This window comes from Motacilla alba, chromosome 4 (genome assembly GCF_015832195.1).
Source record: "Motacilla alba alba isolate MOTALB_02 chromosome 4, Motacilla_alba_V1.0_pri, whole genome shotgun sequence".
In the NCBI taxonomy this organism is placed as follows: Eukaryota; Metazoa; Chordata; class Aves; order Passeriformes; family Motacillidae; genus Motacilla; species Motacilla alba.
This window is the reverse complement of record NC_052019.1, coordinates 26,969,387-26,995,670: the sequence shown is the minus strand read 5'-3', so window position 1 is coordinate 26,995,670 and position 26,284 is coordinate 26,969,387. Positions and strand designations below refer to the sequence as shown.

The 26,284-nt window shown below is 41.9% G+C and overlaps 1 protein-coding gene across 1 annotated transcript in view; it reads left to right on the top strand.

Moving 5' to 3' along the window:
• The window catches only part of KDR (kinase insert domain receptor), a 30,616-nt gene extending 12,974 nt beyond the window's left edge, over positions 1–17,642 (top strand). The window contains exons 16-30 of the mRNA XM_038136062.1: positions 1,609–1,715; positions 2,145–2,280; positions 2,544–2,648; positions 3,277–3,390; positions 4,615–4,703; positions 6,423–6,579; positions 8,054–8,154; positions 9,433–9,555; positions 9,696–9,807; positions 10,183–10,282; positions 10,396–10,501; positions 11,585–11,736; positions 14,944–15,040; positions 15,138–15,226; positions 16,101–17,642. Of these exons, the coding sequence (XP_037991990.1) occupies positions 1,609–1,715; positions 2,145–2,280; positions 2,544–2,648; positions 3,277–3,390; positions 4,615–4,703; positions 6,423–6,579; positions 8,054–8,154; positions 9,433–9,555; positions 9,696–9,807; positions 10,183–10,282; positions 10,396–10,501; positions 11,585–11,736; positions 14,944–15,040; positions 15,138–15,226; positions 16,101–16,305 (1,793 nt within the window). The 3' untranslated portion in view covers positions 16,306–17,642. The remainder of the gene's footprint in view (positions 1–1,608; positions 1,716–2,144; positions 2,281–2,543; positions 2,649–3,276; positions 3,391–4,614; positions 4,704–6,422; positions 6,580–8,053; positions 8,155–9,432; positions 9,556–9,695; positions 9,808–10,182; positions 10,283–10,395; positions 10,502–11,584; positions 11,737–14,943; positions 15,041–15,137; positions 15,227–16,100) is intronic.
• Positions 17,643–26,284: the final 8,642 nt, after the last annotated feature.

Here is a 26,284-nt window from a genome sequence, read left to right as displayed (position 1 = left end):
GGGAGATCTGAAAATATACTATGAAATTTGTGAAAACTCCTGACCATTCCTATCAAGCTCAATTTGGGTGCTGTTATAGCTGTTGAGGTTGCTGCTCTCTTCACCACTATGCTGCTTAGAACTTTTCAACAAAAACTGGATCTATCTTACTTGTGGTTGCAAAGAAAATTCTGCCAATCTATATTACATGCAAACCCATACAACAGAGCTACATAAACATGCAGATATCCTGGGGCATCTCTGTTGTCTAGGTAACATAATTGTCATACTATGTTTTTTAGCATAATATGTTGTACCTTTTAAAATTATGTAATTGCTTTCACAGCATCTAAGAAAAACATAGTGAAGACTTTTTGCAGTCTGTTTTGATTGCTGTCCCATTTCAGTGAAACAGATAGTGATTTTGAGTTAGGGGACTCCAGCCTTGGCCCATCACACTCTGAAAGCAGCATTTGTGAGACTCATCTCTCACTTGTTCCAGTCCTATTGTGGCACACCAAAATAAAATTTGCAATGACAAACAATAAATGGTAGCAAGAGATTAGTCTGCGTTGTGGGTAGCTGGGACCACGATGGACTTTCCACTCAGAGTTGCAACAAGAAGCCTCAAACAAAAAGCTCCTTGCTCTTGATATTAGTTCATTCATCCATTCATTCATTAGTACATTTGCATACTTTAGTCACTGAGTCCTTCATACACCTCTATCTTTAAAGGTCAGGGTGGTTGTCTGATCCATACCATTAAGGTACTTAAAGCAAAATCATGCTATTCTTACAGGTCCCTTTAGGATATTTAGATGTTGGGCAAAATGTTTAAATGGGGTGAAAATTATCTGCAGATGATGTTGATGTAGGTTTCAGCTGATGTGGTAAATATGGCTGGGGCACATCTGTAGAAGTTTGAAATTTGTGTACTGTTTCACTCCAAAAAGTTTATAGTGCAGCTCATGGGGGTCATGCAATGGAGTGTGCTGCTGTGTAGGAAAATCTCAGTGGTGCAAGGGATGAAATATGGGAGCGTGATGTGGCAAACATGGGCTGAAGAGGAGACCTACGTCTGTGCACTAAAAGGTGCTCAAATGGTATCTGCTGGCCACTATTTTATGGGAAAAGGAATAAGATCCTATTGTAAATAAGACCTTATTATCAAGTGTTCTTGTAGAACCACATTTTTCATGCCCCAGCTGAATGATGTCAAGAGACAAGTGAGAGATTGTTCTCTAGGTCATTCTTGCAGCTCTTTATTTTCTATATGATGAGGGTGGTTTTTTGGTTTCTAAAGAAAGAGTAATTACTTTTTGGTATTCTAAAACAATTATTTTTTTCCAAAATGTGGATTTTACTTTTTTATATTTTCCAAAGGTCCAGACACTGTTCTCGGAGCAATGTTGATGCTGAGAAATGTGATGGTGTGTAAAACAGCATGAAACTGTAATATTCCGACATAAACCCCCAAGCTTTTTGTTTTGTTTTGCTTTCGTTTCCTTGCTCCATGTTGCACTTTTAAAACGAACCTTCAGAACAAGGACCTCCATTCTTTACTTTAATGAATGAACAAAACAAATATGCTTCCAACTATCACTCAAATATTCATTTATTTCTTCCCAGGCGCTGAAGAGAAAACAAATCTGGAGCTCATTATCCTCGTTGGCACTGCAGTGATTGCCATGTTCTTCTGGTTGCTTCTTGTAATCATCCTCCGGACCGTTAAGCGGGTAATGAAAAAATTCTCATACCATCCTATCAGCACTGGTCTTGCATGACAAATGAGAGCTGACTTGAGGCCTTTTGTGTTGCTTCTTTCCATTGTTCTTAAATCAACAGACACATTTTTTCTCTCCATGCCATAACATTCTTGCCTGGAACCGGGGGCGCAGAAATTTGTTTTTAATTGAACAGGCCCTCGCAAGAGAAAAATGTTTCATCTGGTTCTGTTTATTAAAAAAAAAAAAAAAAAAAAGAGAGAGAGACAGAAAAAAAAGTGCAAGTAATTAACAATGATCACAGTCATGATGACATGGTGTAGCGAAATGGTAGCCTGGCATTTCTGGGAACTAGTGAAATACTCTAAAGTGAGAAAATGGCATTTTGCCTGCACATTGCCAGCAAAAAACTGTGCAACTGCAACTAATATCATTTTCCAGGCCAATGGAGGGGACATGAAGACTGGCTACTTGTCAATCATCATGGATCCTGATGAAGTCCCTATAGATGAGCACTGTGAGCGGCTCCCATATGATGCCAGCAAGTGGGAGTTTCCCAGAGACCGGCTAAAGCTAGGTGAGTTTTCATTGCATAAGCCAATGCAATGCAATTGCAGCCAGCACGGTGCTGGGGGCTGTTTCGGGTCTGGCTCCCCACGGGACTGCTCTGCTGCACAATCCCTGGGTGGGCTCTGTGTTCCCATTGGATTTGATGCATCCTATCTACATTTTAAGTCCTCTTCTTAATTTCTTCTTCATGAACTCATTTTGGAGTAGCTTTTTTATTCTACAGCTTTTTCCTGCTGTGTCAAGCGAGTATGTTTGTGTTCTCACTTCTAGGTAAACCTCTCGGACGTGGAGCTTTTGGCCAGGTCATAGAAGCAGATGCATTTGGGATTGACAAAACTGCTACCTGCAAAACAGTAGCAGTGAAAATGCTTAAAGGTAAAAATAATGACTAGAACTTCAACTTGAATATACAATATAGGGGTATTTGTCAACACTATAGCCATTGTACCCATCATTGTAAAAGTTAAGCTTAATGGCTGTTATCACGAAGCAATGATTAGCATAAATATATGCCTTTCCCTCATTGATAACTGCAACAATGCAGCTGTGCTTTCCTTGCCATTGCTTTATAATTCTACTTAGGTTCAGAATGTAAAGTTGCTCCTGCAATCAATTTTCACATGTCCCTTAAGCATCCTTGTTGGAAGCTTTCTGCAAGTCTCAAGACAATGGCTTAGGCACACTCCAAACTGAGTTGTAGCTTGGAATAGCTTTCTCCTCACTTTAAATCATATTACACTGCCTCACACTTGCCACAGAAAAAATGAAATGTGTGGTTCCCAGACACATTGTTCCTAAAGAAGACGTAATGGGGCAGCAAAATGGGGCTGCCAGCAGCTGGGGGCTGTATTCCACCCCCTGTTGTACTGGCACAGCTAACACAGCCTACCAGCCCACAAGGCTCCTCACTTGATGGGCTGGTTATATACCAGAAGAGAATGAGGAGGAGGGCAAAATCTTTCTGTCTGTGATGCTCCTGACCTATGTTGCTTTACCTCTGCAGAAGGGGCAACCCATAGTGAGCACAGAGCACTTATGTCAGAGCTGAAGATACTCATTCATATTGGCCATCATCTCAATGTTGTCAATTTACTTGGAGCCTGCACAAAGCCAGGAGGTGAGTGACTTCTTAGTGGGTGAGAAGGTGCTATTTCTACCTATTTCTACCATTTCTGCTGCATAGACAATTGAAATTCAAAATTAAGGATTGGAAAGAGTAGTTCTTTATAACACACACACACACACACACACACACACACAAAAGTCTAGTAAGAGTGAGCAGATACAGAGGTGTAATAAAGGTGAAGTAAGGGTGGAATAAGGGCCATGTAGCTGCATCTGTTATTTGTTGTATCACTTTGCTTTTCTTTACTTGAGATCCATGTGTAACAGACTTCCAAACTAATACCAGATTTAACAAGTTACTCTTACTCTTATCACCAGCTACAGGGTGATTGCGAGTTGGGACTTCCTCTCTCTGTCTTTGGATGGGCTGTTGGTGCCTATGTGTGTGTGTGTGTAGGAGGGGAGATTGCAATTTGGAGTCCAGCTCTGGGTGGATGAATCTATTTCACTGTATAATCAGAGACAGATGTTTTGTTTAGCAAATCCAGTGCTACAAACTAATTTGGAAGTAATTCAATGTAAAGTAACTCAGTAATAATTTTTCAGGGAAGCTGACTTGTTGGCTTACTGTGGGATGAAAATTTAATTTGTAAAGTTCCATGACAGAAGTCAGTAGTTGAAGGAAACATAATCCATAAATATTTATTTCCTTGTTTATTCCATAAAAAAATAGAGATGGCCAATATGTGGAAGCCAGGATGAAAATTTATCACCATAGCATGTGCCTATATGAAATAAATTTGAACATGAAATACCATATTTAGATTGTGCATTAAGGCATCTATGTCTGAAATGAAGTTTCCTGTTTTAAATTTTTAGTACTTTAATCACCTGTAGAAAAACGCATGGATAATCATGTGTATTCTATTGCAGAGGTTAATTGCACTGAAGCTCTTTCAAATATTTATGTTGCATCCTTACAATTTTAATTAATTTGGCTGTTATTGGCACTTCAAATATAAGTGCTCCACTATACTTTTTGACATATGAAATTAGGCCCATGATTTTCAAAATGATGTGCTTTGTTCTCTTCCCTCAAATGGCAGAAAAATGAATAATTTTGGTGCATTTATTAGATTTTTTTTATCACTGATATTTTAAAAAACCTTTTGTTATTGGAATGCTCTTTGAACTGTATGCATTTCTAGCCAGAATTTATGCTGAGAGATAAGGTGGGATATAAATGGTCTAATGAATTGCTTTATGTGTTGTACAGGGCCACTCATGGTGATTGTGGAATATTGCAAGTTTGGAAATCTGTCAGCTTACCTACGGAGCAAGAGGAGTGAATTTATCCCGTACAAGGTAAGGAGTCAAGGTTAACGGTAAATGTTTGGTTTGGTGGGTTTTTTCCACACGCAATGTTTCTTTTTCTAGTGTGGACTGAAGCGGCAGTCCTTGGGGACACTGAATGTCTTAGCACTTCTCATGGGAATGAGAGATGGCAAAGACATCAGAGGTCATTTAGTCTTTCCCCTGGCCCCTGCAATGTAGTTGTTTTGTTATTGTTAGCTTAAAATGTGCAAAGGAACTGGGCTTCCACTATTTCCTTTGGCAGACTGTTCTACACTTGGCTGTATCTTTCAGGAAGTTTTTTCTGATTATCAGCCTGAATTTTTTCCTCTCTTAGTTAAGCTCCAGACCACCTTAAATAACTGCACTCCTTGCTTAGTGTATATATCCATCAGATATCCATAGGTATCTGCTGTCACATGATTATCTGTTCTACTGTCCCCTTGGCTCATTGTTGAACGAGGCTACACGTTTCTTCTGCTGCTCATAGTCTTGTATAATTGATGTAGCCCATGAGTTTACATTCAGCTTTTCACCTCCTGGGTCCTTTGCAAAAAGGAGCTCCATTACAGCACCTCTTCTACACCCTGGTTTGAAAGAAGTGGGAAGATGGAGACTGGCATTTTCAAACTCAATTCTGGACACCTCTGAGAGAAGTCTTATTTATGGCGGGCATCCATCTGGAGGATCCATGCCCTCTGAGGGTGTCAGGTTGCTGTTTGAAGAACTTGGCTGTGTGTACCCAGCACTCAGGGTCACCCTAGGACCCTACCCTTTTCCACCCACAGCCAAGAAGGAGGCCCCTGGGCTGTTCTCAGCCATATTGGTACACTTGAGCCTTCCTGCAGCTGCTGTGTTTAGATCAGAGCTTCTTCCCACTGCTTGTTGGCTCTCCAGGGGGTTATTTTTCTTTATCCTTGGAGACATTGTTTACTATTTTGTATTGGCAAAGGCAACTCGCTGCATCTTCTTGTGAGGTAAAAAGATAAACATATCTTGAGAGGCCTTGAAGTAAGGGACAAATTTTCATGAAAGTGCTGACCCTTGCTTACACAAGCAGTGGGAATGGGATTTGGCAGTGTTAAAAACCAGCCCTGCCAGGGAAAACATCACCAAACCAAAGCAGGAGAAAATTGAAAGGTTTTGGAGGATACCTGTGGGGCTGGATTCCTCCTTAGAGGCATGCAGTGACTTAGGGGAAGAAGGAAATAAGTCAGATTTTGATGACTATTAGGGTTTTGGCCAAGGTAGAGGTTTAGCAAAGGGCCTTTGCAGCAGCAGGAGGTAAAGCCACAGCAGTACAGAGAGGCTGGAGTGTACGAGAGGGTTTGGCAGCATCCATCTACATGTTTTTCACCAGGACACCAGGGGCTGAGGACACCAGCTCCTCACTGTGCATTTAGTCACCTGCATGTGGAGATGCTGCTGGGGTTTGGCTGGGAGGTTGTGAAAGCAGGAGGAAGTTGTGCTGTGGAGTGGCAGAGGGTGCTCCAGCTAGTGAGCCTGCATGGCCATGGGTTGGGTTTTGCTGGTATCATCAGTGCACCAGCCTGCTACTCCAGCCAGAGCTGCCTTGGAGCAGAGCAGCTGATCATGCCTTCACTGGGTTGCTCTCCCTGCCTTCCCTGGTGACCTTGGCACAGACCATAGGGACCATCACTGCCTCTCCAGCAGAAACTTCTGGCATGCTTTCGGCTTCTGACTTTTCTCACCCTCCTCTCATATTTCTAGACCAAATGTGCCAGATTTAGGCAGGGGAAGGAGAACTATGTTGGCGATGTCTCTTCTGACCTGAAGCAACGGTTGGACAGCATCACGAGCAGCCAGAGCTCAGCAAGCTCTGGCTTTGTGGAGGAGAGGTCCCTGAGTGACGTGGAAGAGGAGGATGGTAGGATACATCTTCTTCTGGTGTTGGAACATGTGTCATTGGTGGGGTGGATGAGGGCATTGGGGACTGTGTGATTTCTGAAGCTCCCTCAAAACTCTGTGTGGGGTATTCTCTGGATGACCGAAACTCCTGAGTGTGGATTATCTAGATCAGCATCCCAAACCCCTCAGCCCAACCCCAGATAATGTCCTGTATGAAAAAGGTCTGTTTTTAGTGTGAAGTTTTTGGAGATATGTCTATTTAATATCCCAATATTTTCAGGGGAAATTGCAGAGTACAAACTCTGAAGGCAGTGCAGAGGGGGGATGCACCAGCATGCCAACTGAATTTCCTAATGTCTACCCAAAAGTTAAATACTGTGAAATGCTATTTGATTCGCTGCTTATTAGCAGAGAGCTTGCTTTGCCTTCCCTCTGCCCAGGTGGTCTGCCAGGAACAGGAAGCCTGAATTATCCACTTATTCAAAGCCTCCCCAGGATGCACATATCCTCTGCAGTGGTTTCACTGATGCATTTGCCATGTTCTCCTTTGGCAGATGCAGCATGAAATGCTCAGTGCTGCTAATTTCACCTAGGGGTGAGATCAGACCAGTTGTGAGGAAAGCTCTACTTCCTGTACTTCTACTGCTACTAAAAATCATTTAGTGCAAAGAATACATCAGTTATGTGAACAGGGAGAATGATCTTGCAGTTTCAATCCAATCTAATAGGTAATGTCAGGCATGCACTTCATGCATTTCCACACTGTCTTGGTCCCTTTCCAGTACTCCCTAGTGTAAACATTGACCCTCTGAGCTGGAGCGTTACATGAAGTATGTAGACCTGAAGGAGCCCTTATGGTGAAGGTTTTAGCCACCAGTGTTGTAGTTCTTGGTAGATGTCTGCTTAAAATCAAAAGCTGAACATAGTCACGGAGTTGTTTATCTCAGCAGGAACTAAATGCCTAGGTATCTTTGGCTATTTCAGTACATTTTTCCTCCAGGTCACCAGATGATGAGTTTAGGGTTCTTCTACATTACATTAGCAGGGCTTCTTGCCAAATCAAAGTCTTTCTCCCTGTGGCATATTCTTTCCTCATGAAGACTAGGTGGGGCCTCCCTCTCCTTGGTGGGGCCTCCTCTCTTCTCCCTCTCCTTCTAAATTCATCTGCTGAAACCAGAGAAAGCTTTACTGTCCTCGGAATTTGTGAGCTGGATTTCGGTTCTTTTTCTTTTGGGATTGTTTTGCAAATCTTTCCTCTGGAAATAAGCAAGGAGGCCTAAGGTATAACCCGTCATCTCAAAGTTTATTTTGCACAAGACTAGTTTGATGTAAAATGGGTTGCTAGTGATAATTATATAGCTGAAAAATAAAGTGTTTGATTTGCTCTTCCAGTCCAGTGTGGCATAAGGTTTGGATGGACTTTTACCTAACAAGCAGTTATTGGTGAAATCAGTGACAAAGGGCATGTTTGACTGTCATCTGATTCTTTGCAGCTGGTCCTGAAGACCTTTGCAAGAACCCTTTGACCATGGAGGACCTCATCTGTTATAGCTTCCAGGTGGCAAGAGGAATGGAGTTCTTGGCTTCACGCAAAGTAAGGAACTTCTCAGGAAGAGTGGCATGTTATTTATTTGACTGCAGGAAGTTATGCTGTAGGTCTGTAGAAGGAAACAGCATGTTCATCTTTGGACTGGCAGTCATCCGCAACATTTTCTTTTTGCTCTAAGACATTCCCAAATCAGTAATACTACAGAGTGAAACAGCCCATGCATTTATTGACACAAATGTTACTGATCTGTGTAAGGTTTATGGGCCACCAGTTCATAGAGGAATGGTTAAGTGGTTGGAGGAGGGGAACTGACTTAAAAAGACAATTGAAGGAATTAGGGACAAATCCCTGGTGAGAGGAGCCAAAAAAGAGTAAAAGATGTTGCTCTGAGGAGGTTGCTTGTACCTTGTGCACTGGGATTGGAAGGGCAATATGAGGAGAGACAATACTCAGCCTTGAAACTTGTATGGATGACTCCTTGGAGAATCTCTTGCCAAGGACACCCTGTCAGCCAACAGCACCTCACCTGCATTTTCTCCTAGAAGTATTTTTCTGTGGTTTGAATCTAAATATGTAGAGTACATATTTCAAAGGATGACAATTCCAGCAAGAGTGAGGAATTGCCTGCAGCTGTATAAAAACAAAAGCCACTTAGAAATGGGAATATAAAATAGAAGCAGGAAATACAGCACTGCTGTAGAGTGCAGGCTAGGTGTTCAAGAGTGGACTTCAGAGTCTTTTTCTAAAAACATCCTTTTGTCTGCCTCTCATATACATCCCGATTGATGTGCAAATGTAAGAATACCTGCTTGCAGAGCTATTGAGGCTTGAGTTTTGAAGTGTTTGGGTTGTTAACTAAGCTGCTGTTCTGCATAGGTAGAGATGTGGACTTCTTTCTCTGTAGTAAAGATTAGTTTGTGCTGGAATCAAGTCAGCATTTTAGTGTGGTGTTTTTCATAGAAATAGTGGAGTACACAGATTTGAGTGAACCTAAGTAAATCTAAAGGTAATCAGATCTGAACCTGTTTTGTGTTAGCTTCTTAGGATAATTAATTAGCTAACTTCAAAGGCCCTCTCTGCACAGTGGATAAACAGACGTATGTTTGGACTTGGGAACACAAGTCTCCCTGAGCCAAATCAGTTGTGACCATCAAAAAAGCACTTAAAATCAGCAACTGTTGATGCTGAGGTTTCTTTTTCTTAAAAGGTTTTAAGAATTATCTGGCCTTTGAGGGTAGGAGAGCACATATGTGAAAGAAATCAGCCCTGTGGACAGAGCTGTGACGACAGGCAGCACATGAAGTTGTTTACTTCTCTTTGCAGTGCATCCACAGGGACCTGGCTGCTCGTAATATCCTCTTGTCAGACAATAACGTGGTCAAAATCTGTGATTTTGGCTTGGCTCGAGACATCTACAAGGACCCAGATTACGTCAGGAAAGGAGATGTAAGTTTCAGATTATCCATTTGATAGGGAATTAATATAAAATCAGGACTTCTTTTTTCTTTTTTTCCCTTAAAGAGATTTTTGGAAACTCAGTGTTTTGCTAAACTGTGATACCATTTTGTTTATGGAAATGCTTTTAGGCCAGACTACCCCTGAAATGGATGGCACCGGAAACCATTTTTGATAGAGTATATACCATTCAGAGTGATGTGTGGTCCTTTGGAGTTCTGCTGTGGGAAATATTTTCATTAGGTGAGTCACTTTAATTTTACTGAGCCATCTCTAAACAAAAGAGTCTGAAGAAAGCAGTTGAATCTGTAGCATTTTCTTTATACTTCTTGAAAAATTCCTGTGTATTTTCTCCATCAAAATAAAATACTCAAATTTTCTTTAAAATGCAAATGTAGGAACATAAGCTTGAAATGCTTCTTCATACTATTTCAGTATATGATGATGTGCCTCATTTACTCATTTACTCAGATGTTTCCATCATAAATATAAATTGTTTACATATCCAAATACACCAAATCATCTTATTAACACAAACCATAGTAAGTTATTTGCTTGAAAATTAATCCCAAAATTGAAGAGTCTAATGCATTAAAATTACTGTTGCTTTCATTTTAGGTGCATCACCGTATCCTGGAGTGAAAATTGATGAGGAATTTTGCAGAAGACTGAAAGAAGGAACAAGAATGAGAGCACCAGACTATACAACACCAGAAATGTGAGAAACTCTTCCATCTGCCCGCAATTACCGCACACTATTAGCAGGTGCAGAAGCAAGCAATGGGTGCAGTTTTCTTCACGCTGGTATTTTAATTGGTTCTGTCATTCCAGGTATCAAACAATGTTGGATTGCTGGCATGGAGATCCTAAGCAGAGACCAACTTTTTCAGAGCTGGTGGAGCACTTGGGGAATTTACTGCAAGCCAATGTTCGTCAGGTATGTGACCTGTATTCTCTGGTTGCTAAAACCACTGGCTGAATCTGTCCTGCCCTGCCAGCCATCACAGTATTTCGTAGTTGGGTACTGTCTGCTGGAGCTGTCAGGGACCTGGGCTTCTGCTCCTGCTCCAATTACTGACCAGCAGTTGGATCTCTGACTAGCAGAGAGTGACTTGTGGTGTAAAGATCCCAGAGGTTGTGTTGTGGTAACCAAAAGCCACTCTGCCCTGCCAGCAAGGCTTCCTGTGACACTGCTTCTGTCTTTGCTGGGGAGTTGTTGGCACAGGCTCAGTTCCCTGCTCTGCTGCTGATTTCTCTGCATGCTGCAGACACATTCCAGCAGGTAGCTCCTGTTGATCTTACTGTGCCAAAGATGGTTATCTTTGTGTATGAGAGGGTGTGGGCTGCAGTGCTTTTAATGGCTATCCTGGAAAACAAGGATACAAGAACTGCATTGCCTGTGAGCAGCTCCATGCAGATTAATGTGGTAAGGCACGACCTGTGTGCAGGCATTGCAGTAACAGAGCCCGCTGTGACCATGTGGGGATGTGGGCCTCCCTTCCATGCTCTGCATCTTGTGGCTTCCTCTTCAGTAACTATGGAAGTGGACAAGGCCAGGGCCATAGATATGAGCCCACTGAATGAAGGAGAATGGATTTGGCCGTGTGCTCCATTTAAGACAGATTCTCCCTTTCCAACCTCTCGGTAATAATGGGACTCACACTGCCCTTCTAAACTGTCAGGTTCATTTTCTTTGTGGCATTGGGATTCAAACATTAATGAGATCTACTTTTATTTATGTCCTTTTTCAAAGGCATCAATAAAAAGTCCAGTTTATACATTATGGTACAGTATATAATATAAAAATCTATTAAAAATTTAAATCTACTTGGAAGTGGTTCTTATTAGTCTTCCTTCTTTTAATGTAGCTGCTCCTGCAAAGGCGGTATAATGTTCATAGTTTAATAAAACACCCACCCTGTTGGGCTGATGCATTCCTCATGTCCATGCATGTATCTTTTTATGTCTGTGTGTCTCTGTAGCCCATTTAATTTTTGTGGTTTTTCACTGCATTCTACAGGATGGTAAAGACTACGTTGTCCTTCCTTTGTCAGTAGCATTGAATATGGAAGAGGATTCAGGTCTCTCTCTCCCAACTTCACCTGCTTCCTGTAGGGAGGAAGAGGAAGTCTGTGATCCTAAATTCCATTATGACAACACAGCAGGAATTAGGTATTTTATATGGTGGACATCCTACTGGGGCCTCTGGGAAGGTTTTGTTCATGCTGGGGGAAGGGAAAATGAAAGGAAGAGACTTCAGCTGCCTGGTCCATATTTAACCTTCTCCATAGGGATAAGAAGGAATTTGTAAAGCTTTTGTAGGCAAAAAGTTAGTTTCTTACCTTTCCAATTAGTAAATTAGATTATCTTATTTATTATTATTGTTGCTACCCTTTCAAGACTTGGTATTGTCATTCAAAAACAAACAAACAAAAAAGGCAAAACCCAAGAAAATATCTGTTTCTTTTTAAGAACTAGAACATATAGAAGGTTTTACTGATCCAATTCAGTTGTGGTCACAGTGTTCTTGTGTTGCAGCTGCCAAGAACATTAATGATGATAGAGCTATCATTAATAATCCCTCTGGCATTTCTTCTCCTAAAGTGAAACATTGGGAAACAGCTCATGAATTGATATCCTTGAGAAATGTGACAAAAATAGTGTTGTCACTGTTTTTTGCCCACTTCCTTCCTTCTTCATAGGGCATTCACAATGGTAGATGCTGCTGGGTATCATGGCAGAGGTGACTTTCCAGTAAGGAATTTGTACTAATGCACTTCAGAGACCTAATGTTGGACCCTTTGAGGACCTCTGGCAGGGGATGTAAGAGAGAAAGGAATTTTCTCATCCAATGCAGCCACTGAGATGCTGGGAGCTCTGGATTGTTCAGTGCCATCTCAGAAGAAGGAGGGTAGAAAGAGCAGTGTGACCGGGGTGGAGATGGACTCTATTCACAGGTTTCATGGGGTTTCCATGAAGCAGAGCCCTCTGCCTCACTGCTTGTATCATAACCACCACAGACTTGGAATAGAACAGGATAACATTTTTATGTGGTCCTAGAAAAGGCTATGTAGGCACAATGCATTTCACCCTGCAGGTGAACTTACAGTCCTGCAGCTGAAGTCTCAACCCCATGTTTTAGTAGCGGGGCAGTTCAAACTATACATGTTTAAAAGAAAAAAGGCATGATTTAGCACTGAAAATATCACATTTATTTACCACTTTTAATGCTTCCTATATGGCTTTTCCTGTCCCCATTTCCTGTTATGAACAGAAGTAAAAGCACTCTGTAGACATTTTAAGGAGACTTTGAATCTCTTTTCCCTCATCTTACGTTGTGACAGGATTGTGAAAGCACTTGTGGCAACCGTACTAGGAGAGGCAAAGTAAGGAGCTTAGGGGCTTTATTCTTATGTTCTGGTAGCTGAAAATGATTTTGCAGGCATGGAACTTGCTATGCTGGTAGTGGAAAAGATTGATCTGTTCAGAGATGTCTTTTTCAATCTTCACAAAAGTACTAACTATGAAAAAATATAATCTCTAAATCAAAGCTAGAGGAGGATAGCAAGCACAGGAGAAACATGGAGAATATTAAAGAATGTTTAGATTGTTGATATAAATTGAAATCAGCAGGACCTCCTAACATCTGGCCCATTCGGCATAGGAAAGAGATGCGATTTCTGAACCTTGAAAGATTGTCATTAAAAACAGTCAGGTGAGGTATAGAAAAGTTAGTGTAAAGTATAAAAGTAATGCCTACTCTTAGAAGGAACAGAAAAAGTGTAATTCTGCAATGAGTTTGATTTGAATTCTAGGAACAATCCTGGAATAAATATTCAGATAAATAATCTCAAATGCCTACAGGAAAACAAATTAACTACAAATGGCCAGCATGGATTTATCAAGAACAAATCAAGTCACAATAATCTAAGTTTCATTTTTAGGGAGAATAATTGACCTGGATGATAGCAGAAAAGATGCATTTTGATGCATCTACAACAACCCTTGTAGGCTGGCTCTTGTCTGGGCTGAGCAGAGTGGGTCTCCCATACTTGGGAGATCACTCAAATCAAGAGGCTGGGCTTCTCAGCCCTCACCACTGTGGAAAACTGGCCCTGCAGTTGTATGCCTATGTGTGCCTTTAATGCAGGCACACAGGGAGCTTCCAAACACAGAAGGCAAGTTGTGGAGTGAACTTCTAGTTGCAGAAGACTGGGTTGTCCAGGAGGGTGCATGGACTAGATTGTCCATTTGATGGCTTGGTCCTGGAAGTGTTGGAAGGGAAATAGATTAGATACCACTTCAGAGGAGCAGAAGACATGGCCAGTGCAGAGAGCTTGAAAGAACTGGTTTTGTTAAGTTTAGGAAGAGAAAAGGGAGAGGGAATATAGTAATCATTTTCAGTATATGAAAATTTGCTCCAAAGAGGATGTTAAATAATTGTTCTGTGTCCCCAGCATTAGGACAAATTTTATTTAAGCAAATATTTGGGTTTAATGTTTGAAAAATGTTTTGAATTTTGATTGAGTACCTGAGCAGGCTACTCAAGGAATTTGTAAAATCCCCAACAATTTAAATAAATGTCTATTGGAGATAAGCAGGATTCAGCATAGCTAGAATGGAAAAAGGGGGAATGATGCTTTTAATTGTCTCCAGCTTTGCACTTCAAGTGGATGCAGGTTACTCTACTAACTCCATGGCTTTTCCTTCATTAGCTGTTAAGAACATAAATTTGCCCCATTTAACTGGGACACCATCAATTTCATTCCATTTTCATTTAGGCAGAAAGCTGAGGGTGCTGTTTTGTTTGCTGTATTAGTATCTCCATGAAAGTCAATTTTATTTTTTTGTCCAATATTTTTTATGGAAGTCATCCTGAACCAGAGGGCTTCTTTTGGAGAAGAGCCTTCAAGAGAGATTTAGCACTCCCTGTCCTGATCCCAACGGCTTAAGGGCAGCAGTGTGCTGAGTCTGCTGTTGTTGTCCTAGGTCCAGCCAGGGGTCTCAGAAGTGCAGTCCAAAGAAAGAGACACACGTCTGTGCTCCAAGCTTCTTTGTTTATTATAGTTCTAAGCAAAGCTTGCAGGAAGTTAAGCCCTCCAGTGTAAATGAGGAAAGAAGCTGTTTTCTCAAAGCCATTTCTTAGAATTTGCTCAGAGATCAATATTGTCAGGAGCAAAAGGTCAGAAATGTGCCACTTTCTAGGCTGTTCATCCCTTTCAATAAATAGATATTTTGAAGTTTGCATAATATGTTTTGACAAAAGGATTAACTTCTCTGAAGAGAGATAAAAGGATTCTGATATCATTGTGCTGTTTGCAGCCAAGTTGTGGATAGCAGACACAAATTTTGTTTTCTTTTCTTTTCTTTTCTTTGCAGTCAGTACCGACAAGGTAGCAAGAGAAAAAGCCGCCCTGCCAGCGTGAAAACATTTGAAGATGTCCCATTGGTAACCACTGTAAAAGTTGTTCAGGAGGTGAGTTTGTCTATTTATACATACTTTCCTTCTGTTGATACTTTTTTTTGGTGGTTTTAATATTTTTCCATTTAATGTGTTTCCAACACCTTTGCAGGAAAATCAGACAGATAGTGGGATGATTCTTGCATCTGAAGAGCTGAAGGCATTGGAAGAGAGTGAAAAACAAGTGAAAATACCCTTTAGGTAAGGCTTGGGCTGCCCATAGAATTGAATATGACCTTTTACTGCAGTGTGTCAGAAGACTGATGATTGGTTTCTAAAATTGTTTGGAAGAAAAAAATCTTTTCCTAAAGTATTTTCAAAAACAGAAAGCAAAATTGTACCAAATATGCCTGGTCATCTTCATTTGGTATTAGGAGAGGGGAGGTCATAGAGCTTTTGGAAGCCTCAGTCAGCACCCAGAAAGGACTTGGATTTATTAGCTGCAATAGCATCAACCACTCGTTGAAGGTACTGAGCTGGTGCACACAACTGAGCACATGAGGACCTCTCTGAACTGATGAACAGCTTTTACTTTTTTTTTTCCCCTTTTTTTTTTTTTTTTTTTTTTTTTTTTTTCCCTAATAGCTGGCGCTCAAGTTTTCAGGATGTACCTGGGTGTATTTTCAGAGCATTGTACAGGGGTTTCGTTGTGCAGCTCACAGGAAGCACAGTGGCACTCATGGGGCTGAAATCTCATGTATGCTCTCTGAGAGCTTCTCAGGAATTATTTTTTCCAAGACAACTTCATGCAGATGAAGATATACTGCAGTTACAATTGCACCACAGCTGAAGCAAAGCCTCTAAAAGCTTTTCCTCCATTTCATCTGCGGTCGCAATCTAACTCCTTGTATTGTCATAAAATTAAACATCTTTTTCATGCATTAGTGAAGTTAGGGCATATGAAAAGGTCTTTCCTTATAATCAAATGCATGTTTAAAAAGGCTTGAAGCCAGGTTTAAGTACAACCTTTTGCTTTGGTTGTTGCTATGATGGAAAGCAGCTGCCACCCAGAGTCGCCCACCTGCCCTCCAGCAGATACAGCTCTCTCAGCCCTGTTTCTGATTGTTTTTTGCAGCACGCTGGTGCCCAGCAAGAGTAACGAATCTGTCATGTCCGAAGCCTCCAACCAGACCAGTGGGTACCAGTCAGGATACCACTCGGATGACATGGACACCACTGTCTACTCCAGCGAGGAAACTGAACTCTTGTGTGCCCAGGAGGCTTCGCCCCCGCTCTGCCGCGCTCATGGGCTCCCCTACGAGAGCCCCGCGCCGCTCTAGGCTGAAGCTGGCAGCTCCAGCTCCCCCTGGGATGTGCCTTCAGTGCCTGGGCTGGTGGTATTCGGGTTTGATGTATTGAAAGATGGCATCCATGGGACCAAGAAAAGACACTTATTTTTCCTGAAGATGATGCAGAAGCATCTGGCAGCAAAACTGCGCTGTGCCAGGCTGGGGCTCTTTCCTCAAGAGACTCAGCCACAAGGTGGCTGAGGGTGCAGAGCCCTGGCCGTGGTGTGTGAGCTGTGCCAACCCCATGGCAGAGGCTGAGCCTGGTGATGTCGAGCATTTGCCTGATGCAGGCGGCATCATGGCATTCGACTTAGCTGTTCCTACTTGTACGAAATAATGGCACATCCCTGATTTTGTGGGGTTTTTTTTGTTTGTTTTTCCCCTTGTGGCTGGACTCCAGGAAGGAAACAGCACGGCACTGGCTTCTTGTTTCTCAGAGTTATTCCTTGCTTGTACCTTCACAAACAAAAAAAGGAACCTCCAGCTCAAGGCTCTGGCACTCTGACGGCCTGAGACTAAACATAGGCTGGGCTAAATATAGGTGGGGGCGATGGTCTCTGTCCTTGGCAGAGGAAAAAGGCTGCTGTACAAGTCCTCATGAGTTGCATTTTCTCAGTGAAGTTGGTTAGTAGGGAGAAGGCAGAGCACTGAGCCAAGTAATGGGACTCAAATAGCAGGGCCATGCCTGACCTTTGAGGATGGCTCTGCTCCCCTTTCATCCCCAGCACCCTCACTCATGCCAGATGCCTACCTGCCTCTGAGCTGCCTGAAACTGCTGCAGAAAATACTCCCCTCCCCCCAGACCACCACTTGGGCAGCCTCTGCAACAGGTAGAAAAGGCAATGTCATTTACCCCAGGACCACAGGAAACACTGGGGTTCTGGTGGGGCATCCTGAGGGCACCCCACGTTCTCATCTCATTCCCCCTCCCTCAGATTTAGGTCTGACTCTTTCACTTTGAAAACTCAAAGTCTGTTTGCAGTGGCAGAGATCTCAGTTTATGTAGCCTTAGGAATCCGTGACTGGTTTCATGGCAGCTCTGATCTTCTCCGAGTGATGAAATTGTGCCTAATTGTTGGACAACTTCTTACCTGTGCTCTTGTAGTCCCAGAACTCTATTGATAGACACAATGAGGACTACAAGATTTTAAAATGTAAAGCTATTTCTACTGAGTTCTTTTTGTATTTTTATAAGTATTTTTTTGTTTGTACTTACTATAATGTCAAATGCTGGGATCCATGAATATAAGGCATATACAGTATTTATAGCCTCTTTATGTAGAAATAAATGTAATATATTAAAATATAAATATATATTATATAACAGATATTTTACTGTTCACATTTTGTATCTGTGTTCTGTAGCATTGCAAAGGTCACAAAAATTTTTAATAGCTAAAACTTTTCATTTTATTAAAAGGGACTGGAAATTTAGAGCTGGGGGTTACAAGTAGGTTTGTTTTCTTTTGCTATATCTGTTGACAGGGAAGATTCTAAAGTACTACTTGTTTCAAGTCTACAAATGTGTATTAGGCACGTGTAGTAAAGAAACTTCAGTGATTTTTAGCAGTTGGCAATAAATACCTTTAGAGAAATGGTGAGAGGAGGAGACTGCTTCCTCTCTGTATGAGCTGAATCTCCTCTGAAAGGGTTTATTATGTTTGTTTGGGGATGGTTGATCTAATTGTTTTGTGGCTTTTGCCTGGGGAGTGGCATTTTCCCTTAATGCCTTATTCATCTCTTCCCACTTTTTTTTCTCCTAGCTCACTTCTCACAGACTAAATGTTGTCCGTGCTCTTGTGCAGTGAAGTCTTCCTTTATCTTAAACCTGTACTTAAGGCTCCTACCTTTTCACTCTGTTGTCCAACATTTGACTTTCTTTTCTGCACTGTGCAGGCCTTTGTTCTGAGGGCAAGGCTGTCCACTGCTAGGGACATAACAGCTTATGCTAAAAAACAGTGCAAGGGAAGTTAAGCAGATTAATTAACAAACTGCAGATTAATTCAGCTTCTCTTTATTGCAGTTTGAAATGAGACAGGCTACTGCATAGTGAGAACATTTGTCTAGGAAATGAGAGATCTCACTGCTAAATTCTTCTCAGGCTGAACATGGGACTAATGCTCTCTACGCATTATGTGCGTTACCCAAATGCAAAGCTATGAGATGTCAAGCTGTTTCTCCCCCTAAATGTAAAGCATTTTATAGCCAGGAAATCAGGAGCAGGGAGGTCAGACAGAAAAAAAGAAGAGGCTTCCTAGATCATGTGTAAGGGCTTCTAGGAAGGATTTCACATGTATATTTGACATTTGCCTTGCTTCCCAGGCAAGAGTCTAGCCAGCAGAGTATGCTCAACAGACAATGCTACATCCTTGAACATCCCTCCTCTGCAATATTTTTCAATGTCTTTAGTGAAAGTGCTCTTCTATTGCACAATGGGCATGAAATACTGACACTGGCAGGACCTTGATGAGCCATATGTTGGAGAGTCTTGACACTGAGGTGGAGATGAAGATGTGTCATTGATATCCATCTACCCTAGACCTGCATTCCTCAAGGTTTGGGATGTTCAAGTTAGACATCTCATTTCGTAGTTTTTCCCTCTCCAGCTTAGTGTAACACACGATATGTGCCACATACACACAGATATCTGTGTGTTCACAGTACCTTTGAAACAGCCTCCCACCACAATACAGACTAATGAAGTTTCAAGACATAACCATGTCAGTTACTAAGTTCACACTTACAATCCTTGTCAGCCAATTAAACTCTCTTCTAGGTCCAAGTAGTTTTAAATATGCCTGGAAAATATGGCAACTAGCACACACCTGCTTGAGGAAAGGAAATTAGTTTCTAAAAAAAATCAACCCAAACCATATAATCACTGTCAGAAGCAAGCAAAGGTTCTATAAATGTGTTCATATCTTTGGCATCCAGCAACACAATTCTTTTCTTGAACCATGGCCATTACATCCTTTAAAACACCTGGACTTTTTTGTTGTATTCTGAATACAGCACATTCAGCTAAACCCTAGTCATGCCACATCTGTCTTTGAGATGCTTTAAATTCCAAAAGGGTTATTTTCAATGAAACAACAGACATATAATGCACAGATTTGCAAATGCCTTGCAAACCAGTCCCAGCTTTATCTCTATCCTGCAGCCATGCAGCAAAGTGTCAACATTTGGATCAGCATCCTTATCCATGAAATTCAGCCTGGATCTGAGCCTGGTGAGCTAGAATAAATAGAAGGGACACTTACAAAATTATGTATCCAAACATATCACTGTGAGCAGCTGGGTTGGAGTGAGGAGAAACAGTGATGGGATTGACTTCTCTTGTTCAGAGGAACTGCCAGAGTGAGCAGTAATTGCTGGTGGGATAGGATGTGGAGAATCAAGCACAGCCATGCCAGAAATAGGCAGTTTCATGGCTTGGAAATGACTCATGTGAGCCCTTATCAATGTAAACACAGCCCACCTGAAGAATGCAGGGGTGTTCAAGAATAGTAGGTAGGTCCTTCTCCCTGCAAGAGATACTGTAAAATATATCTCATCATTTGCATGGAAATGTCTTGGCAAATCCAATCTTTGCCTAAGCTTTTCTTATTAATGCATCTCTAATTAGAAACAAGTGCATTTCACATGAGAAAAAAAGTGTTAGGATGATACTCCATGTCTTCCGATGTGGTCATCCCAAAAGACCATGCCTGGATACTTTTGGGACAGAGTGCTTATTAATTCTTGAGTGCTTATTAATTCATAGTGCTTATTAAAAGCAGTGTGTGACTAAAATCACTACAATCAGAGCTGCTGACATTGGGGACAAAAATTTTCTCTTCATGGCATCTCTTTTTATAGTTCCAAGACTGGAAAACATAACTGGGTAGCATGGATAGCCTCCAGATATAAAGCTGGAATTTGCTATTTTTATGTGAAACATTCCCAAACCATGAATCATCTGAGGTTTCCCCTCATCACTGATACTTGAGTACACACCCTGTGTTACCTCGCAGTGTGGGACCTCACAGAGCAGCAGCAAGGGCAAGGAAAACAAAGTTAACGTTTGTTCTTTCTAATTGACAAATTTATTAGGGACAGAAGTTAACCAACAAAGACCTTTTCTTTGGACTTCAGCCCTGTATTTTTATTCTGCCTGGCTGAGTGTTGCATTCTGTGTTGTAATATATTTCCTCAGCTCCTCAACCCCTGACATTCAGGCTGATTAAGTCCCAGAAGGTCATTGGGAAACATAGCAGGAGCTTGTAACATATGGTGCTGATAAACATCTCGGCATCAGAGATAAGGAGCTGCTCAGTGTAATCTTAGGAAGCTCAGGTTTTGTTGCCATAAAACTGTACAATGTAAAGCCTAATCCCTACACAGGTTTAATTAGCTGTTAAACATATCAGATTCATGATGAAGGGTGTTCTGGTTACCTAGACATTGTTCACTGGCTGCCACCAGTTGGTTCAAATGTGAGGTATCTCTGCCTTGCAGCTTGTTGGGATGACATGTTATGGTGAATGATAACTGCTCTGTAACTTTTGGGGTGGAGTAGGGGGGAAATGAATTCAATTTCCAGACCCAGCAGTAATGTCAGACACAGCCTCTGGTGCCACATAAAATGGCAGTGCCATGTGGTTTCCTAAGTCCTAGTCAAAAAAAAAAAATACTTTCTCAAAAGGTGGAACATATGAAATGAAGTTCAGTTATCTTTTCCAAGAAAAGCTGAGTCTGTTCACCATCCTACAAAGCTGTTTCCCTGGGCTCCATGCTGCTCTCTCTTTCATTATGGTCATGCTAAGTGGTGTGATTAACAATGGTTTCACAAAGAGAGTTTAGTTTTATTTGTCTTGGTCTGTTTTCACACTACAGCATGATTGCCACTCATTGTAGATAGACATAAGGTAGTTTTCATCCTGCCCAGCTAAGCAGCAGTACCAGTGAGGGTTTGGCAGCCTGGACTTCTGCTTGGCCCAGCATTGCCCATTATTGTGATGGTGCCATGACAGTGGGGCACAGCAAAGTCTGTGCTGCTGCCACCAAGCTCACCAGCAGGATGTCAGCCACAGGGTAACCTCTGTGTGTGCTGAAGGCTCACCTTCAGCTGCAGCATCTCCCCATTTGGAAATAACCAGAGGAATGTCTGGTTGCTGGAGCTTCTTGCACTTCTTGGTGTATTCCACTCCCCTACTGTGTCATGTACTGCAGCAGCAAAGGTTATCTGTCATGTTTCACCTCTATCAGACTCGCTTGAGGCTGAAGATGGCAGGTTGTTTTCCAGAACTCATTCCCAGCGTACCAGACCCTGGTTAACTCTGCAGCTGATGGGGGCCAGCAGGCAGCAGTGGCCTTGGTTTTGGGACTGACACTCTGCCTGGGCTTGGTAGTGCTGTGTTGCATGGAGCAGGGGAGAGGAGCCAATTACAGGAAGAAAGTTTTAATAATTGTGTATATCCTTTTCAAATATGCATAGGTCCTGGAGAGTTGTGCTCCAGGACCCAAGGAAGAACAAAGGGGTTTTGCTCATTAGAGACCTTCAGGTCACACTGTTGGGTTGGAAGACCAGCACTGCTTTCTGCTAGTTATTTAGAGGCTGCTTCATAGTGCATATTTCACACGGAAATATACTCCTTTATTCCTAGGAAGGATAATTCCTGAAGTTTTCCGGGTTTTCACTTGTAGACCTGCTCCATTTATTTCTCTGTTCACCATGTTCAGGCTATGGTTTAAGAGCTGATCAGTTGGGCAAGGCAACTGAACCAGCAACAGACCCTTATGTTTAATATCTGTTGATGGATTTTCCCCTTTTTGAACTCGTGTGTAACCCATAACATCTGCAACATCCCACAGCAAGAGCTGTTTGCATGCAGATTTTCACTTGACAGCCCAAGCTATTTTCCAGCACATTGATCAAGTTTTCCCTACTCAGTTTCATCATGGATTTTATGGACAGCTATCCCCCAGTCTTTCCCTTTGAAGTCAGAGTATTCCTGAAAAATGTGTTTGCATCTCCCCAAACCTGTAAACAGGGCCTCTTGGTGAGAAGGTGACATCTTCCTGGCATGATTCCCAAGCAGGTCTCCACAAGATACCCAGCTTCCGTGGGGACGAAGGAAGGTGTGGGACAGGCAGCAGAGGACCGTGTTTTGTCGAGCGCTTTGCGTGACAGATGGCCCACAGCGTTGGCGAGCATCAGTCAATGTCAAGACCCGACTTTGCAGGCATCTTCTCAGCACTGCTATTTTTGGCTGGTGAAAGGGGCTGGGCTGGATTTGTCTCCCGTGTGCAGTGTTGCCCTGTTCCCAGGCTGTTTGTGCTGGCTCCTGGCTGGCTGCGGGCAGGGATAAGAGGCAGAAGGCAGGGGCTGGATAACTGAAATGCAGCACAAACAGCAGCACCGTGAACCAGCCAAAGAGAGGGAAAGCCAGGCCTATCTTATCAGTTACTTACTGAGTTAAGACTCAGGGGTATAAAAGCTCTCTTTAAACTCTGGGTAATACCCATAAACGGAGCTCTTAGCAGATAACTTCACCAGCAGAACTTTTTAGGTGCACTTATGTGTAGTTTTGTATTACAATCACAAAGACATCTTTATATTGTCTGATAAACTTCTTAAACTGGCAACAACTATTTAGCATTTCAGTTTAGTTAAATACTAAAACAGCAGGGAGTGTGCAGCTAAAGCAATACAATTATTAATGTCTGTTTGCTAAAGCTATCAGAACAATGGCTTTAGTCATTTCAAGCCTGCTCCCGGGCTAATGTTGCTAATTTTTCAGGAGGATTATTGAGTTTTATTAGCAATTTGCTTCTCAGTATAATTATATAGCTATTAGAGAAATCAATATTGTATCATGTAGAGTCCCTTAATAGCTGTAGTTTGTAGAATCTGTTATGGGGCCAGCTTTGAAATCAAATAAAGAGGAATCTTTATAATTCTGCTACAACTGGGCTTTGCATGATGAGATAGATGTTTTAGACATTGAAGAAAAGGTTGCAAAATCTGTCCACAGTCTTAAATCTTTGCATTCAATTAACAGTTTAACAAGCAGACTGTAGAAAAACATTTCCGTATGTTTAAAAACATTTTTCCCCTTCTGACTCCTAAATATCATTAAAATTTCTGACCACTACGTAGCTTTCAAGGAATCAATATATTAATCTAAACATGTATATTTGATTCACCATGCCATAAACATATTTGTCAATTAATCAAAAAAATCACTAGCTAATGAAGACACTTTGCCACATAAGTGTCTGTAATAGATTTCTCATCTGAGTTCATGAAGTGCTTTTTATTTTTTATTATATGATGCTTTTTCTCTTTTAAGAGCATATTCCTAGGTTTGGGCATATTAGAGTTCATCAGAGCTTAAATATCATGGTAAAAAAATGCAAGGTACATCTCAGGCAGCCCTTGTTTCCCAGGCTGTACTTGCAGTGCATATACTTTCAGTACAGCTCAACCCAGCATTGCTCTGGCACTTACTCTGACATTAAGTGTCAGAGTTGGGCAGTTCCTTCATCAGAAGAAACTCCCTAACTTTGGCTTAGGACTCTTGGGCTTAACCCTTACCCCACGTTCTGAGGGATTTTTTTGTGCCAGCAGAGGATAGAGATGACTGAAAAACAAATTGGAGTGGGGTTGTTTGGTTGGTTGATTGGTTTTCTCAGGTTATTTTGAGCTCAGCTCCTAGGACACAGTTTACTGAGCATCACAGCTCTAAAAAGGGATGTGGCAGCTGCAGGAGGGAAAGCTGTGGACGCTGGCAGCAGTGGAGGCACAGCTTCAGTCCTTCCTCCAGCTAACACTGCTTGTGAAACTAAAACCACTGTAACCTTTTTCAGATGTAGCACAGTGTGTCAATGTGACTGTGAGCTGCAAATGGGGGAGAGTCACCCACTGCTTCATTCTGAGGCATTTTCTGAAACGGTAAGAAAGACATTTGCCTCCGTCCACTCTGTTCTTGTGTTTTCTTCAGTAGCTGAAGGAACTTCAAGTAAACCTGAATATATTCCTTCAGATGTGTAAAAGTCTTCATCAAAAGAGTTCTCTGCATTTCTTTTACTTGTGTTACAAGATAATACAGAGAACAGATAATACTTTGCTCACGCCTCACAGAGGTTATGTCTTACAGAAATAGAGTTGTAGGGAAGAACTGTTTTTCTGTCTCTTCCGGCATAAGAACTAGCGGGCATCAGCTGCAAATACATTAATATAGCTTTCATCTGTGCTCAGTAAATTTGTAAAATTATTTTCCACAGGTTGCAAAAATTTACATCAGTTGAGCAAACTGTTAAGCAAATTAATGGAAGAAGAAAGCATTCAGAGGTAGTAAATATATAAAACACATCACAAGTTCAGTAAATCTCTGAGCTGCAAATCATAGGAAACTGAGACAGGGTGTTTGGGAGAAGTTTTCTATGTGCTTATCCTGCTGATTTACTGTTAGTTTGGATTCCACTGTCGACTGCTAAAGCTCCTAGAAGGGTGCTTTGGTGCACTGCAATATGACCCCCTGAAGCTTTTATAAGTGAACTTGTAAGCTCTTATTGTTAACTAAAACAGTGTCTTGACACCAATTCTATGCAAGAGTTACAGTTTTTGAGCTGCACATAAAAGATGACAAATGTGTGTTTTCCAACACATGCTTAAAGTGCTCTGCCAAGAGCGCCGTATACATGGGTAAAACAAATTCTGCTAAAATTGCTGTAAGTGGTTCCAAGCCCTTGGAAAATGAATGTGTCTATAGAGAGGGTGAAGGGCAGTGGACCAGACACTGTCACAGGCACCTCACACGGGTGGCTGCAGCCTGCAGCTTGATTTCAGTGATGCTTCATCGCCACCAAGTACCAGCTGCACAGCTTGTATCTCTCTCAGCAGCTTGTTGAAGAGTCATGTAACCTCTGGGTGAGAGACTTAAGGCCCTGATTTTCAGCCTTTTTGCTGCAAATAAACACTGCATTCCTGACATTTCAAGTACACAGGCAGAATATCCTCAGCTCCATCAGGCTGCTGACATGTTGTGCAGAGGAAATCTATTACAGCCTCAGGAACTGATGGGTTTCCTACTCATTCAGAACAGATTGACTGGTGCTAAATATATATATCCTGTATTTCCACACAATCTTGGTGAAGAAGTCAACCTGTTTACCATTTTTTTTTTAAGATGGAAAAAAACCAAAAGGTGAATGTAAATTGGTAATTCATAAAGGAAAAACTAAATCACATTTTTGTTATCACTCCATGTTTCTAGCTCAAAGTTCACTGAACACAACACGACACCGTGCTCAGCAATGCACAGAGAGGGAAAGCTCATTGACACCATTGGGATACCTGCGTAGTTAGTAATTTTACAAGGAAAAATTTCCTCGAGGCTAAAACATGGAAATTCCAAACAACTGCTGAAAGTCCATGACATGGAAAGGCTGTTTACTTTGGTGTCTTTGGATGTTGCCCTGTGGCATCAACCTTTAAGAGATAGTCAATATTGGGAAAATCCCCGGTGAGAAAACGTAGCTGGATACACTGAGCTCAGTCCTACAGCTGGTGGGACTTGTGCATCCACAGCCTCTCTGCAAACAAATGAATAACTGCCCTGAATATGAGCCTGAGCAGAAACAACCTGTCAGATTTGCAGCTTGGTATTTAGTGCAGACAAGCACCAAATATCTGGCAGTGCTGCTACAGCTCTGTCAGCCCATGCACAGCAGGTATGTGAGAGATCTGCATCCATGGGCTGTACAAACCATGTCCTGCAGGTACAGGTAAGATGCCTTCACAAGGCTGTAATACAGCAGTTAGCCTGTCTGACTTCCAAGCCTTTCCCATAAGGCTGAAGAAGGGGAGAAATGGCAGGGAAGGAACAGAACAGACAGCCTGATAAAGCTGCCCTCTGGGAAACTCAGCTCCTTGTTTCTGCTGGGTCACTAAGATCCAGTGTCCTTTTCCAGCAAGTCACTGGCT